The following is a 17,632-nucleotide window of genomic DNA, read 5'->3' as shown; positions in this document are numbered from 1 at the left end:
GCACTTTTGTTGAATAAATGAAAAAAAAGAAAAAGACAAAATCTGCTCTGATTACTTTTATGAGTAATGTCTCATGAAACTAACCTCAGCCAAACTTACCCAGTGACAGGACACAGAAGGAAAAGACTCCTGGCACCTCTGGCCATGCGTAATCAGACCTGCTTGGCCGGACTCTCCGGGCTGCTTTGAGAAAAGTACACAGGAAGTGAGGATGGCCAGGAGTTGTCACTCTTTGCCAGCAAGTCCAGGAGGTCTTGCTAGGGTTCCTTCACATTTTCAGTGGAACTATAGATTTTTTAAAGTCTTTTTATTTGAAAATGACTCCAGATTTACAAAAAGTGGAAAAAATGAAAATATTACAAAATGGGCCCTGGCCAGGTATATCAGTAGGTTGGAGCATTGTCCTGTTCACCGAAAGGTTGCAGGCTGATCCCTGGTTGGGCATAGACAAGAGTAACCAGTTGATGTTTCTGTCTCTCTCTCTGTCTTGCTCATTCTATAGCATCAATAAACATATCCTCAGGGGAAGATTAAAAAAATAAAATAAAAACATGGTTACTTCTTGTTACTCACGTTCAGTTTTTGTTAACATTCTCTTTTCTTTTTCATTTGTTATCTACACACACATGATGTTTTTTTGAATGATTTAAGAGTAAGTTTCACATGTTGTATGTCTATTAAATACGTCAGTATGTATTTCCTAAGAATAAGGATGATCTGTGATATAACCAAAGTATAGTTATCAACTTAATAAATTTATGTTGATCTAAGGCTTCTGTCATCTACTTTCTCTGTTCTGGTGACCTAATAATGTCCTTAATAACATTTTCACCTTCCAGGATAGAATCTAATTAGCCTGCTTTAATCTCTGGAACATTTTTCCCCATTTTTTCTAATTTAAATTTTATTTTTGATAATAGTTTACATTCAATATTATTTTGTATTAGTTACAGGTGTACAGCATAGTGGTTCATCTAAAACATTTTTGTAGTAGTTTTGGTTTTTATGACATTGACATTTTTGAAGAATAAGTTTTTTCTCACTTCTGAAAAATAGGAAGTTTCTCATTTCACATGAGTCTGTTTCCTGGTGATCAGAAGCTGTGTGTTCTCAGTGGGAAGGCCGCACAGGTGAGGCTGTGTCCCTCTCAGGGTATCGCAGCTGGAGGCACCTGGTGACCGCCTGCCTTTCATTGGTTCAATTTGACCACCCAGTCCTGGTGTTGCCTGATTAACACCAAGTATAATTACTGTTTTTTCTCCTTTGCAACTAATAAGTTATCAGTGGGGAGATACTTTAATTCATTGAAAATGCCCTGTTTCCCTTCAAAATTTCTCTGTAGATCTAGTATTCATTGAGGCTTCTTGCCTGATCCAGCTGTTTACTATAATTCTTACATAATGTGATTGTCTGGCTCTCCCACTCCCTCTGTATTTATCAGTCAGCACTTGGCATTCCACTGTAAGCAAATCACACCATCCCTCCCTTTTATTTACTTTTAAAAAATTGATAGCTACCATTTATTGAGGGTTAACCATGTATCAAGAACAAAGGATTTTATGTGTGTGTGTGCATGCACACAAATATGTGTGTATATATATGTATATATGTCTACACACATATACATATATTTTTTTATTGGAGGGAAAGAGAGAGGCATTGCTTTATTATTTCACTTATTTATGCACTCATTGGTTGCTTCTTGTATATGCCCTGACCAGAGAGGGGATGAGCAACCTTGGCATATTGGGACGATTCTCTAACCAACTGATCTACCTGGGCAGGGCCCCACAGAGTTCTTTCTTGCCTTCTCTTGTTTTATATTTATATGTCCTTCTTTTGGCCATGAGAACCTTGGCTGCCAACACCAGTAACACATGTACTCATTTGCTCAATTCCAAAATACATCCAAAACAGTTTCAGGGTTGCTCTTTGGCCAAACCACCAAAGTTGACAGTGCTCTGCGGTGCTTTCTCTCACAGAGCACCTTGCCAGAACTGAGGACACAGAGTCAAACACTGTTCAGAGTTTCCTTGGGTTGGCCCTTCCTCCTGCCTTGCCTGTTCCCGTGGTATGGTGCCCATGTGAGATCTACCTAAGCTTGCTCGTCTCAGTGTGCTTTCAGCTATAGATCCCCTCTTCATATCCTTTCTTATTTGATTTTTTTCTGAAGATGTAGAAATTAACATGCTTTTAAAAGTAAAACTATTAACATGCTTTTAAAAGTAAAACTATGGAGGGGGGAAAGGCAGAAAACTGTACTTGAACAACTATAAAAAATATTTTTAAAAAGTCAAACTGTACCAAAAGGCATGTTCAGAAAAGTAATGGCTAGCTCCCATATTCCTTCAGTCCTGTTCCTTCACACTTCCATGTATATAACCAACTTCAGTGTTTTATGGTTTATCCTCCCTGTGCTTCTGTTTGCAAAGATAAGCACATTTTGAATGTTTCCTTCCTTCTTGCCTAAAAGCATAATGTATATATTATTTTGCACTTTATTTTCCTTTTACTTAGTAGTTCTTCCTAGGAATCTCTCGATATCAGTCTACTGAGAGCTTGTTCTTTATACAGCTGGATGGTATTCAATTGAGTATATATTGCATAGCTCACTCAACCAATATCTTGTGCTGGGACATTTAGATCATTTTCACTTACAACTTTTTCTTTAGTCAATAACTTTGTGTGTGTATATTTTTTGTATTTATGTCTTTATTTTTAACAAGCTTAAGTAACATTTGTTATGAATTTTTTTCAACATTTGTGAAACTTGGAATAATGATTAATTATCATTAAAAATTAAATCTGCAGGAGAGAAATGTTGACATGTTAGTAAATGCTACAGTTTCTCTAAAGAACAGGTGAGGAAAAGGTAGAATACAAACAGCAATAACAAAAGCAAACCAGATGGAATTCTGAATTGGTATCTGAACTTTTCCAAATAAGAAGCAGAATAAGGTCAACATAATAGTTTTCAAAGTTTACCGAAACATCATATCACTGTTTTCTAATGATTTGGCTTGTATTGTTTTGTTTTTAATTTTGGAGGAAAGGAAAAAAGAGGAGCAACACAATGTAACACAACCAACCCTATAATTTATGTTTTAAGAACCTAGAAAGAGTTACATGTGATTATTCATCAGGCAACTAATTTACTCATCTGAAAATGAGATAAAGAGGTTTCTCACATTTAGTACATATTTTGAATATATAACCCACACAATTGGCAAAAGAGTACTGGAATATCTGTGCTGTTTTTGTTCTTTTATTGTAAACTATAACGTATATGCAGGACTGGAAATTAATTTTATTCTCTGAGTGCTCTGCTGAAATGCACATGATTTTTAATTCAAACCATATTACGTGCATTTTAAAAAGAATTTTAAAAAACCAGTGTGTGTAGAGGTGTTCGTGTGGTGTAATATATTTTAAACCAGAGCAATGAAGAAACATTTCCTTGAAAAAAGAAGTGCCTTATTTATATACATCAGGGAAATACCAGCTACCTTACCAGCCCTTAGAGATTCACAGTACACATTAGTACATCAAAAAATCTGAGTGTTTCAGCCATAAGAAAGGACAAAATACTGCCATTTGTGACAACATGCATGGATCTTGAGAGTATCATGCTAAGCAACATAAATCAGGTGGAAAAAGGCAAGAACCACATGATTTCATCCGTATGTGGGATATAAAACAGAAAGCAACAAGTGAACAAACAAAAGAAACTCATAGACACAGAAACAGAGTGGTGCTTACCAGAGGGGAATTGGGCAGAGGGAGGAGGAACAGAGGAAAGGGGGTCAAGTTTATGGTGACAGAGAGAGACTAGACTTTGGGTGGTGAGCGCACCATGCAGGGCACAGATAGATGTATTATAAAACTGTACACTTGAAACTTATATAGTGTTACTAACCAATGCCACCCCCAATAAGTTAAAAGCTCTGAGTATTTGACCCATTGTTTCCCAAACTTATTTGACCGTAGAACTCTCCCCCCGCCCCTTTTTTTTTGACAAGATCACAAGACACTAGTGTTGTAAGAAACACTCTTTAGGGAGCATTGTGTAAAGAAAAAGCTTGAATAAGATAATATTTCACTCAGTGTTTTAAAATTTACTTCTAACATCCTTTCCAAATAATGACAAGATGGGTAATTTTTGTCGTTGCAGCTCACTCTGGGTTCCTCCTCGGGGTGGGGAGGCCCGGGAGAGGCCGGTGGGAGATACGGGGATGGTCACTGAAACAGGCACCGTGCTCTCTCACACACAGGTTGACTGTTCCAAATGTAGTTATCAGCCTCCCCATTTTTAAAGAGAAAATGTCTCAAAATGCTTAAAATTGTATGATACCTCTTTAGTCTATTTTCAGTTAAAGAATAAAATAAATCTCTTCAATCCTACCGCTTGCCTTCCTTTCCCTTATGTCACTTAATTGCAGTCAGCCCCGCTGATGATTTTGGTTTTTTGCCCTCCTCACTCTTCAGTCCTTAAAATAACTTGACAGTTGCCAAGTACATATATTGTAAATCTTGTAGAGATCGAATGCTTAAAAAAGTGCCTCAGTACTTCAATAATCTTGACACTTCTCTCCTCTGCCCCTGGAGGTCACAGAGGCAGCCTCTCTGCTGCAGGTTCTGACAGTATGTAATGACCATCTTTCTACCATTAGTTACGGCACTAACCCATTTCATTCTTAAATACCTAATCTATGCGCACTGTACCTTAGGTTACTTCTGGTGATCTTGGAGATGGGCAGATGCGCAATAATTTGGGAATTATTGAGGATTGACATGTTCATCCACATAATTCCAGGGAGGCTGGAAGGCAGACTGACTGTCCAGTGGCGGCTGCTTCCCAAGGCAGAAACAGAACTGGCTGGAGTGTGGGCCGCGTGGGGCAGGGTGGGTCAGGTTTGGGAGAGGCAGTGAGGCCTGACTGGCCCAAGGAAAGCAAGATGCTGTGCGGCTTGCCAAGTGACCCCCTCCTTGCCCCTCTGTAATCTCAGAAACCTTAGCAGAAGCCAGGCTAAGGTAGATTTCTTTCTTCAAATTGCAAAGAGAAACATTGACAGCAAAGGTACTGAGAGAAAGACTGAGAAAGACCAGAGGGAATTAGGTTGTGAATTCATCGATATGATACAGGTCCTGAATTCTTTACACATGACGGAATTGGGGATTTGAGCCAAGTTTACCTATAGATGCACCCCAGTGGGGCCCCCACGTCTCCGCATGATGTCTGAGTTCCAGGTGATGTGAGCTGGATCAGTCCACAGAATGAAAAGAAATAGATTCAGACCACAGCTTTGCTTCTGGCATGAAAGGACAAAAGCTGTGAAGGTGTTTGAGTAATTTTGCCAAAAGCAAGCACTATTACATGCTTGGATAAAGTTTCTTAGCAGCAGATTGGAATGAACTTAAATTAAGCAGAGCCTCATCTTTGTATGAATGAGAGGACAGGTGCTAATCGTCTCTGTTTGGAGAAGGCTTAGTAGGAGGGGAGCGGAGGAAGAAAGGCCTCTGCAACACGGCCGTCAGTTACCTTCTTGCCAGCAGTTGCTTGAAGTGGCAAAAACATGCCCAGTTTATTCAGAATCCTTGGTTCCTTTTTGTTGTTGTTAACCTTCCTTTCAGTAGTTGGCTTATTCTGCTGACAATGGGAGGAAAATAGGCAGCTGCTGTCAAAGCCCTGTGTGAAGGGAGGGTGCGTTTGTGTGTGTTGTTTGCACACAGAAGACGTTATTAGGAGGCCTGTGGGAGACTCTTTTGTTCCTTTAACACATTTGTACCCAGGGGGAACTTGAGGAAGCCCATTTCTGGTTGGATCTTAAGTACCCTTTATCCTTTCATTAAGTAATAGTTCTTTTGAGCACATACTAAAAATTAGCTACCTTGTGACCAGGTCTGTGTTTGAAAAGCAGACGAATGTGAACGTTTATGTGAAGAATGAAGTGAAAATCCGTCCACAAAAAATTTGAGATTTCTTTTATGTTTAAGATGGAATGCTTTTTGGTTTTACCTTCACTTTTGGAGAGCTGGGTTACATGTCGTTAAGAAACTTGTTGAAGATTTGGTTTGGGTATGTAACTGCCACCTTGTTTGTGGGTGCTCTTGCTCACAGGCAAGAGCGCCTCTGTCACAGAGCAGTCATCGCCCGCCACCGTTTCTTGTTGCTGGTGAGGCCCGGGAGGTCCCACTTCAGGTACTGAAGGGCACAGGAAGATGAGGGGTGCACATAGTTCAGAGGGTGGCAGAATGGGGGCAGCCAGTCCTGTATTCATTTTTTTGTAATCATTGATCTTAATAACAGTGCAATCACAAGCAAAATTGTTGTAAAATATACAGCCTCTACATTGTATTTTTGGATAATTCAGGGACCTTAAAAAACACTCACCTGTTATTATATAAGGAATGCTGAAAGGCAGTTGCCTCTCTAGATGGGGACTGGGGACAGAGAGTGGTTATCATTGTGTATCTGTTTTGCTAACTTTTGGTGTTTGTACCGTCAGTGCATGTGTACTGCATGCTTAAAAAAGGAAGCCAAAGGGGAAAAGGGCCCTCGGAGCATGCCCATCTGCTGACGGATGCTCGCTTTCCCACCCCACCCCGCGGACCTCGTGTGATTTCCCCAGCACTCCCTTTCCCAGCCCTCCCCCCCAGTTTCTTTCACTTGCCAGGACAACACTTTCTGCATTCATTGACTTTTCTTCCTCACCTCTAAGTCTGTGCTCCCTACCCCTTTCATGAACGCCACTGAAGATTTCTCTCTGTGAAATGCAGTAACCTCCTCTGAAACCCCGCTTGACCTTTCTGGGTCACTGGAGACTTGTGCTCTCCTCCCGGCCTCCCTGACCATTGCCTCCTTGGTCCAGTTTGACCTCTCTCATCTCTGTTGTGATTCGACCTTTCTTCACTCTGTGCTTTATTTCCGAGCAACTTTTTTACGTACTCTTGGGTGAAATCATCTGTGTCGGCAGATACAACATGGCTTCAGCCCTACTCCCGAGTGTTTCCTGGCCAACTAGGCATGGTTAGTTCTCAGCTCCATGGACATCTCAGAATCAAAATAGCCTGAACTTATTGTTCATTCCCTCACCTTCCAAATCCCCATTTCCCCCACTTGCTGTATTTTACTACTTTGCAGCACCCAAGACAGAAACCTGGGGATTGTCCTGAGTTCTTCCTCCACCTCCCAAGGTTTTGGAATTACGGGTTGCCTTGCTGTAACATGCATATCTTGGCTCTGTTTTCATCACACCCTTTCAGTTTTACAAACAAACTTCTAAATTGGGCCTCATTCCAGATGGACTTGAGGGAAATTTCATGCATACAAATGTTCTGTCCTTATTAAAAGTAGCGGGGACAGGGAGGTATTTTAATTATTCCTCTGCATTGACAGTCTTGTTTATGAAGCCATAGCAACCTCATTCCAGGAGCATTTCTGCAATTGAGACATGAGCGTGGTTTTTATTTGAAACTAAATTAGCAATTATATAACTTCACAGAGCTTGTGGCTTATTATTTTAGTGCTTATGTTTTTTTTACCCAGTCATTTAAAAACATAAATGGTATCTTCTCCTGCACAGTTTGAATTACCTCTACTATTACCTTTGTTTCTTATGTATTAAATAAAGATAATTAGGTCACCACCAGGTTAAAATTATAGTTAAAATTTGTTATATACTTATTACGTGATATTTTACATAGGCCATCTCATTCAATTTAATTCACCCAGTAACTTGATGCAGAATAGATAAAGTCAGAATCAGACATTATTTAACTTGCCCAGATGGTACTGCTGTGCAGGTAGTTTCTCCCTGTGACCCTTTCGAGATTCCTTACCTACCAATTTAAGTGCGGCCTGATATTCCTGAAAGTAATACATTTGTGGGCATCTCCGTTTTAGTGGGAGTTGATTTGCACATGGTCAGTACTTTTGCTGTTTCGGTGCCCATTTGGGACTGAAGTGTGTGTGGTACTTCGGTACCATCCCCAGTTCCCCGTGATCGTGGGTGCTGCAGGAGCAGGTAGTAAAGGTCATGGCATTAAGATTGACATGGAAATTTTATTGTAACTTTGAGTGAAGTTTTAAAGCAAGCTACCAAAATAAAAAATAGCTTCAAAGAGATCACTTTTCTTTGTTTTAAGTGTTAACAATAAATTGTCTGTTTCCTCGAATTTTTGTTGCCTAGAAGAGAATTCAGGTGGCTGTCCTCTGACAGAGCATGTTGCGGTCGGTAATTCACGTTCTCTCTCTCTCTTCTCTCTCAGTGCAACGAGACCTCGTTCTTCTTTGAAGCCCGAAGTAAAACTGCTTGCAAGCACCTTTGGAAGTGTAGTGTAGAACATCATACGTTTTTTCGGTATGTTAATTTGAAAATTTTGTTCGTTGTTCTAAAAAGTGAAAATTGCATTTGCTTTTATAACAAAAATTCTGTTCTATCTGTACGTAGAAATTTAGAAGTTTTTCTTTTTTCCAGCCAGCTAATTCTCTTGATCACATTAGTACAAATAGGTATATATGCCCACCCTCCCACATGTACATAGATATCTTCTTTGCTTTCTATGCTCACATTATAAGAAAAAGCCAAGGACATTATGATGATAATGATGATGATGATGGTGGTGGTGTTTATGGAAACAGTGTAGCTTTGGTATTTGTGGAAATTGTGTTCTGCTGTGGATATGCTAACTTTGAAATGCCTGTGGTCACCCAAGTGGAGATGTTGCATGTGCGAGGCTTGTGAGAACGACCAAGGTTGGCCATGTAAACGTAGTTAGGGTTTAAGCAAGGAGGGCTGGAGGAGGTCACCTATGAAAAAAATGGAGAAGCAGAAAGCCAAGGACAGAGCGGTGGGACGTGGCCAGCTTTTAGAGGATGGGAAGAGCCAGCCGTAGGTTAGAAGAAGGAGTGACCAGGAAAGTGCTTAGGAAAACAGGGAGTGAGGGAGGCAGATGTGGCAAGTGGGGAGCTGGCAGCCCTCCTGCTTGCTGTGCCCCCGGGAGGGGAGGATGTGGAAGAGAAGTGACCATTGGGTTGTGGGGACACTTTCTGTTCATGTCGCAGCCTTATGGTGTCAAGATACAACTAAATTTTATTAGGTACTACATTTAGCTTTATTTGTGTTTTTAATTTTAAAACTACATGAGTTCCTTCCCTTATTTCTGGTTGATCTGCAGGGAATACTTTCCCCAAATAGCATGCTATGGGAGAAGTATTCTTATAAAATGACCAATGTCCTTTATAGAGTTTGTATTAGAATAAGGACATTTTCCAGAAAGCCTGAAACACGACCTCTAGTTCAGTGGGCTGGGTGGAGGAGCTTGTCTGTTGAAGGTGCCCCAGAATGGGCAGTGCTGGACCACAGGGTACAAAGACACTGAGCCACCACGTCAGGTGTGATTAATTTCCGGGAGCACCTTGGCTTGGCTAAACCACCATAGTGACAAAGTTCCCAAGGGTACTTAAGTAGAGGAAGTAATTTGATTCACAACTAAAGCTTCTGATGACAGTGCTGTCTTTAGGAAGTATGAGTATTTCAATAGTAGACATATATAAATTCCTAGATTGTGGTTGTGTTTCAACTATTAGCTTGTAATAACTGATTATTATTTTTTGTAGAATAAATCAGGTATTTTGATGAGCTGTTAAAGTATTACATTATTATATTTTCTACATAGTTTTTGCTCAAATATTGCATAAGTATCTGTATTTGTGAGTCTTTATTTAATTTTATTTTAAAAATTCATCAGGATGCCAGAAAATGAATCAAATTCATTGTCAAGAAAACTCAGCAAGTTTGGATCCCTGAGTAATAAGCACCGGTACAGGTAAATGGCATCTTTCCCTTGGGGAGTACATGTGAATACAAAATGTTCAACTTAGCTGTCCACATACACACATGTTCCAGGTTTTGAAAAAACTTTTCTACGATACCCATGAATTTCATAAGCATAATAGTGTATTTAAAGTTTTTGACAAAAAAATGGTTTTTCAGGTTTTATTTAATGTCTGTATTAGCTATAGTAAGTCTAGGGCTTTTAGAATGTACTAGGGCTTATCTGCAGAAATATACTTTGATGCACATTTGACTTATTTCTATGCTGTGATTATGAAACAAAGTAGATATTTTGCATGTAGCTGACTGCAGTTCTTAGGGCATTCTGCTGACCCTGGGTTGTAACACAGTGTTTACTTTATACTGTGGATCACATCGTGCTTTCTGCAGCAGAAATCCCACATGTAGTAATGCTAGCAATTCTATCTAAACTTCACCGAGCAGTTGCTAAGTGCCATGCAGTATGCTAAATGTCTTCCAGTTATTATTCCATGTGATCATCGCAGTCTTCTTCATATTATCCTCATAACATGTGAGAAACTAAGGCTCACTGATGCCAAGTTGCTGTCACTTCTCAAGGGAAGCCAGCTGGCAAGCAGAGAAGTGGGGCTCCCACGCTGGCAGCCTGACCGCACAGCCTGGGCTCTTACCCATTAGGCAGCCTGTGAGCCTGTTGCAGGGGAAGCCTGACTGTGGTTGTCGGGAAGATTACAATGGGATCGTCTGGGCACATGCTTGTGTCTTTTTCTAATACACAAAAATGGTGGCCTTCTTTGTTCTGAAAAAATTGTTTTGTTTGAACTCCTTTTTTCAAGTGGAGAGCCCGTGATGGGCAAGGCACGGCATTGGGTGCCTAGAGATACAGATTTCAGACTGAAGCACCTCTGCCTCAGAGAGTGAGAGCACGAGGCTGGTCCCGGGCCCTGAGCCCCCGAGCAGGGTACAGAAGTGCTGCTCAGGAGGTGGGACGCTCCTCTGTCAGCCCCACTGGAGGCATCCCCGAGGGGAACCTCACCTGGGGCACTTGAAAATAAAGCCGAGTCGAGGACAAGGGTAGGCCAGATTCTGATTCCTCTCTTTTACAAACCACTTTTTTGGTTTTGAATTTGAAACCAGAGATAATCAATAACAGAGTGCTTAATATTAAATGTTTGCTGCATTCATCTTTACATATTACTCATTTGGATACTTTGCCCATTTGATGACTTAAATAAAACTTAAATTATTGTATATAGATGTTCTCAGTGTTTAGCATTCATCGCTGTATAAAAATTTAGCCTTTAGGTTATTGAGGTTCTTCCCCAGACAGTGATATAATTATCAGGAATTTAAGGGAAGAGGGCGTACTTTCATATTGAGGACAGCTATTAGCCACCACGTTGGCTGTTCTTCCACTTAGGGTGCAAAACATGTCAAGGGTTATAGGGAAAATGTGTAACTCTCTCTCTATGTTCCTACTATTAAAATTGTAATTATGCTGTTTAACATATGCTGTAGTTGGTTTCCTCAAATTTACTTATACCTGATTTCTCAAATTTATTGAAATGCAAATGTGTAGCTACTGGGAATTATTACTATTGGATTTTGCATATTAAATATCATTTCTTCCAAGAAAGTAATTAAAAGTAACCTTTGCAGAATTGGAAGCTCTGCTAAATCTGTTCTAATTTGGTGGCTGGTCTTAACTGCCTAGTAAGTCTTAATGAAACCCAACTCTCCAAGTCTGTCTGTAGAAAGCACCAACATTACAGCATCCCAGGAGAAATGTCTCATCCCACTGCCCAGAGCTACGCTTGGGGAGGGGTGGGTCTCTGACTGCTGGGTGGCCGCCAGCTCGTAGACTGTCAATTGTCAGAGGAGGAGAGATAACCAGCCTTAAGCAAACACCATAAGCCTGCCCCCTTTCTTGAGATATTCTGTAGACCTGGTGGAATGAAGGCAGAGCTCTGCAAACCCAGAGGCCTCCTTCTTTACCCTGCAGGCTTTAGATACAAGGGGGGTGGGGGAGAGTTGGGGTGTGTGGAATAAAGATCAGCGTGCCAAGTGCTGGGACTGTTGGAGTGTCTGTATTTGTGTGTGTCTCTGTAGGTGTGTGTGCCATGTAGGAAATCAGAGTTCTCGTCTTTGTCCCTTTCCTGCATCTTTGGACTTCCAGAACACCAAGGACATTATAGCATCTTTTAGAAAGATTAGTCATGACTTAAGAATGGAAAAATCAGGCAGTAATGTGTGACAGCCAGTCTTTTCCAAAACTCCAAATTAAATTTCTGGGGAAAGGCTGAGCTGAAATCTGACAATCTAAATCTTTTGTTGTTGTTTTATTATCAGGAACCAATAATCTGAAATAGAAGTTGATCAAATATTTGATTAAAATATTTTATTATACACTGATACCTCTTTTTGAGTCCCTTAAAAATTAACCTTGTTTTTACCTCTTGCTAGGTTTGTAGGGGACTCCTAGTTTTGATGAGTGAATGAGTTGTGTAGAATTTATGTTCCAGCAGTGGGAATTGGGCCTGAGAAACACCCCTGGGAACCCACACCTCCTTCTTGTAGGGCTGAAATCACACGAACTTTCCACATTTCTTAAAGCATGGAAGACAGAACAAGTTCTTGTGAGAACCGCCTGTCTGTCAAGTGTTTTCACATGTTACTTTATTCAGTCCACTCAGTGACCCACGAAAGGAGATAATCATATCCTTACTTACACAGATGAGAAATCTAAGCCCCTGACCCCAAAGTAAACTAACAAATAAAGACCTTTAACCAGTAAGTGGCAAAGCTAAGATTTGAACGCAAATGTCTCTATTCTTGTTCTCTTTCCACTACCCCACTGATTACCGATTGTGCCTTCCACTTTGAGGCTGAAAAAGGCCACTTGGCATAGAATGGGAGTGTGTGTGCCTGAGTGAGAGGAGGAAGTGAAGTGGGTGATCATGGCAATAAACACCTCTGTCCTGTCACTACAAACAGGCACTGGATTGGAAATCTTCCTAGTTGTCAAATACTTTCTGCTACAAGGAAATAGTAAGAAAACTGCACAAGAATATTTCTGCTAGGAAATAGTAAGAACGAGTAGAATATGTTATAAATAATAAAAAGAAAGCTTCAGGAGATTTAGGAAATAATCTGTTGGAGACCACATAGAGCTGTGACAGAGCCATGTTTTTTAGACCAGACTTGCAACTTCAAACCCAGCGGCTGAGTATTCCCCCCCATTGTCCACTCTGCCAGGCTGCGCCACGCCGACCAGCTGGAGGTCAGAAAGCTTGTTCTAGTCTGGGTCCCACACAGCCTGTGGCAGATCAGTTTATGTTCCTGGACCACAGTTTTTATTAATCTCATGATATGATCTTGTCATTTCTCCTTTATTCCTGGGAGAGAGATCACAAGGATAAGTTCAATAACTTAAAATCTTAATATAAAATGCCTCAGTGGTCCACTTAATGGGTTATGTTTTTAGGGCAAATTATTTTTTCCTCTATGCAATAATGCACATAGTACCCAAGTGTTACAGCTGAGAAAGTCTCTTGAAAGTATTTATAATAATGGAATTTTGCTCTCTGTATGGATTTAAAAATGTTTCTAACTTTATTTCATTGATAATACTATTACAGTTGTCCTATTTTTTCCCTTTGCCTTTATTCTCCTCCATCCTGAAACCTCATTCCTCCAGCATTCCCCCCTCTTAGTTCATGTCCATGTCCATTCCCCCCTCTTAGTTCATGTCCATGGGTCATACATACCAGTTTTTTGACCTCTCCATTTCCCATATTATTCTTAACCTCCCCCTATTTTGTACCTACCATTTATGTTGCGTATTTCCTATACCTTTTCCCTCATTCTCAACCCCTCTCACTGATAACCCTCCAAGTGATCTCTATTTCTGTGATTCTGTTACTGTTCTAGTTGTTTGCTTAGCTTGTATTTGTTTTTTCGGTTCAGTTGTTGATAGCTTTGAGTTTGTCGTCATTTTACTGTTCATACTTTTTGACCTTCTACTTCTTAGATAAGCCTCTGTAACATTTCATATAATAAGGGCTTGGTGATGATGAACTTTTTTAACTTGACCTTACCTGGGAAGCACTTTATCAGCCCTCCCATTCTAAATGATAGCTTTGCTGGATAAAGTAATGTTGGTTGTAAGTCCTTGCCTTTTATGACTTTGAATCCTTCTTTCCAGCCCCTTCTTGCCTGTAAGGTTTCTTTGAGAAATCAGCTGCCAGTCTGATGGGAAGTCCTTTGTAGGGAACTCTCTACTTTTCTCTTGGTGCTTTTAAGATTCTCTCCTTGTCTTAAATCTTGGGTAATTTAAGTATGATGTGTCTTGGTGTGGTCCTCCTTGGGTCCAACTTCTTAGGGACTCTCTGAGGTTCTTAGATTTGCTTGTCTGTTTCCTTCACCAGATTGGAGAAGTTTTTCTTATTACTTTTTCAGATACCTTTTCAATTTCTTGCTCTTCCTCCTCTTCTTCTGGCATCCCTATGATATGCATGTTGGAACAGTTAAAGTTGTCCCAGAGGTTCCTCAGCCTCTCCTCATTTTTTTGAATTTTTGTGCCTTCATTCTGCTCTGGTTGAATGTTTATTTCTTCTTTCTCTTTCAAATCGTTGATTTGAGTCCCAGTTTCCTTCCCTTCACTATTGGTTTCTTGGATATTTCACTTTGCACAGCCTTCATTTTTTCCTCTATTTTGCATCCATACTCAATAATTTCTGTGAGCATCCTGACTACCAGCGTTTTGAACTCTGCCTCTGATAGGTTGGCTATCTCTTTGTCACTTAGTTCTTCTTCTGGAGGTTTGATCTGTTCTTTCATTTGGGCCATTTTTCTTTGTCTCGGCACACCTGTTACATTATAAGAAGTAGGGCCTTAGGTATTTGCCAGGGTGGGGCTACCCACTTTGCTGTATTGTGGCACTGTTGTGGGGGAGGGGTCTGAGAGAGAATAATGCCGCTTACTCAGCTCTTGCCCCATTTTCAGTCACTTCCCCATTACCCACAAGTGAATTGGGCCCTTCTGGTGCTGATTTGGATCCCAGGAGTCCCTCCAATGGACTCTCCTGTGAGACTGGGACTTTCTCCTGCTGTCAGAACTACCACAGGTTTTTATAGCCAGAGTTTTTTAGGCTTTATTTCCCTGTGCTGGTACCCTGGGTTGTGTGATCTGCCTTGCTCCCCAGTTGTTCCTCCTGGTTTATCTCCTTGCAAATGTGGGACCATGCAGTCCTCCAGCCACCGCCCTGACAGCATATTCTTTCTTCCCTGGCTGCCCTTCTCTGCTCCTCCTCCCAGTCCGGATGAATGTTTCTTTAAATCCATGGTTCGGACTTCCATACAGTTTGATTTTCTGGCAGTTCTGGTTGTTTTTTGTTTTTTTAAATTGGTTGTCCTTTTGGTTGTGCTGGCAAGCAAAGCATATCTACCTCTGCCTCCATCTTGGCTGGAAGTTCCTAGATTTTTAAAATCTTTTCAGTAGAGAGGTGTTGCTATTTGTATTACCTTATGTACTACCTTTAAAAAATTGTTAAATTTCAAATGGAAGAAAATATGTCCCAGTTTGAGGATATGTTTTCCCTGGTTCTCATGAATTATTGAATAAAAAATATACTCAGGAATGGAATCTTATATCTCAATTTATGCTGACTCATATCAAGTGGTGTGCCCAGTTAGTCTGACAAGAAGGCAGTTTTTATGAGTGTTTCAAGCATTTTTATGAAGTTTTAAAAAAATATCTTTGTTTATTTTTAGCGAGAGGGGAAAGGAGGGAGAGGGAGAGAAACCTCAATGTGTGGTTGCCTCTTGTGCACCGTGTACTGCAGACCTGGCCCACAACCCAGGCCTGTGCCCTGACTGGGAATCGCACCAGCAATCTTTTAGTTTACAGGCTGGTACTCAATCCACTGAGCCACACCAGCCAGGGCCATTTGTTAAAATTTCTGATAAAGATGGATGGGTTAGTGAGACAGGAAAACTTTTACTGAGGCATGTGGGAGGTGAATTTTGCTGTATAAATGTCATTTGGGAGAGATTCACCTATGTTTATTCTGTAAATGTAGGGTCAGTGGGATTTGGGGCCATTAAAAGGCTTTTTGTTGATGGCTCTTTCTGAGGTGAATCAAACTGGACAAATGGAAATGCATTTTTTTGTACCTAAGTATAAAAAAGGTGAAAGTCAGGGTCATTCACTGGCTTAAATTTAGCAGCTGTGAACTCTGGTGTCTGTAGGATGAATGTTCACTGAAATCCAGCAAATGAAATTATAGAATTCTTTGAGATTCTTTGAGATTTGAAATTCTTTGTAATCTCACCCTCCTGAATCCTCACAGACCCTTCAGAGGAGCAGGGCTGTGCCTGGGTTTTTAGGCCTGTTTTAAATCTTCCGGGCATCTGATCCGGCACAGGTGAGGCAGGGTAGTAAATGGTTGATTGTGCCATCGCAGGTGACAGTGGACCACACAGTGGTCCTGCCGGGGGACTCTACAACTTGCTTTGCGAGTGCAACATGGGGTCGTGCTGACTCGTGCAGAGTCATTGCCCTCATGTAAGTCAGCCCAATGTAATTTCTTCATTATTTTGGGGTAGAGCTGGAAGGTGATCAGCACTTTCTATTTTCAGCTCATCATTCTGCTTAGACCTTACTTTTTTTAATAAACCCCCTTTCCCTGTTCTTCTCCTGAAGGATATTTCTTCTATCTAACCTAAATGTTTCCTATTGGAATTTAATGCTACTCTACTTCCTTGGTAATGAGAATCAGTCGAAAACCCATATGTGCTTACAACCCATGGGAGTGTGTGTTTTTTCTTCTTTTCTTATTTTGGAGATGTTTTGAATGAGCTGTTGTTTAATTTTTGGCGGTGTGGTTTTACCTGTGTTAACCAAAATGTTGCTTTTCAAGTGGCAGGACAGCATTGCAAATGAGTCGAGATGTTTCTATTCAACTTCCCCGCCCAGATCAGAATGTGGCAAGAAGCCGAAGCAAGACTTACCCTAAGAGAATAGCACAAACACAGCCAGTGGGTAAGTCACTGATGTAAACTTGCATCTCCTTTTTGATTGGTGTCATGTAAGGTACGCTCAGGTAGTGACTGTAGCCCAATAGTTTTTTTTTATTATTCATACTAGAATTTTTAATTGGACTCTGGAATTTTCTAAGTGATCAGAAATTATTAGTAAGTAGACAAGTACGCTGCTTGAATCACCACAGCCTGCTTGATGACTGTACTTTCTCTTTAAGGAAATTAAAATTTGAACTGAGTAATTTTTTAGTTGAGTATATCTGAGATTGGAATTGAAACAAACTCTTAGAAAAAGTCTTTTAAACTATAATACTTGATATAATCTATACAGAATTTACTTATTTTTGTTATTGTTATTTTGTGAAATATACATACAGAAAAATGTATACATGTGTGTGTACACACACACACACACACACACAATTTAACATTGCTGCAAGCCAAGAAATCCTTTCTACTTGCCTATTCACATCTTTACCATTTCATCTCTTTCCAACAATTAAAAAAAACACCATATGATTCAGCGATAATTATTTCCTTACTTTTTGTCATAATTTTACTACTTATGTAGCTTTCTCTGAGCAAACTAATTTATTTTGTTTTTAATGTTATGTGAGTCGATCATGGCCTGTGTTCTTTTGTTTTGCTTTTACCAACGTTATATGTAGTACGTAAAAAAGTGCATTCATTTTTCTTGCTACAAGGATTCTAATATATGACAGTTTCTTTATCCATTATACTGTTGATGGACACTTGGGTTATTCATATTTTTGTTTG

General features: G+C 40.2%; 1 protein-coding gene across 4 annotated transcripts in view; it reads left to right on the top strand.

Moving 5' to 3' along the window:
* EPB41L4A (erythrocyte membrane protein band 4.1 like 4A) overlaps nucleotides 1-17,632 on the top strand; it is a 246,527-nt gene that overhangs the window by 156,428 nt on the left and 72,467 nt on the right. For 2 of the 4 annotated variants that reach the window (XM_037032185.1, XM_037032182.1), the window contains exons 10-12: nucleotides 8,269-8,360; nucleotides 9,751-9,828; nucleotides 16,735-16,856. In XM_037032185.1, the coding sequence (XP_036888080.1) occupies nucleotides 8,269-8,360; nucleotides 9,751-9,828; nucleotides 16,735-16,856 (292 nt within the window). The remainder of the gene's footprint in view (nucleotides 1-8,268; nucleotides 8,361-9,750; nucleotides 9,829-16,734; nucleotides 16,857-17,632) is intronic. The other 2 variants (XM_037032183.1, XM_037032184.1) reach the window with 2 other exon arrangements.

Source organism: Sturnira hondurensis, unplaced genomic scaffold (assembly GCF_014824575.4).
Source record: "Sturnira hondurensis isolate 20B ecotype Veracruz unplaced genomic scaffold, ASM1482457v3 Scaffold0021354, whole genome shotgun sequence".
Taxonomy (NCBI): domain Eukaryota; kingdom Metazoa; phylum Chordata; class Mammalia; order Chiroptera; family Phyllostomidae; genus Sturnira; species Sturnira hondurensis.
This window is presented reverse-complemented; position numbering and strand designations above follow the sequence as displayed.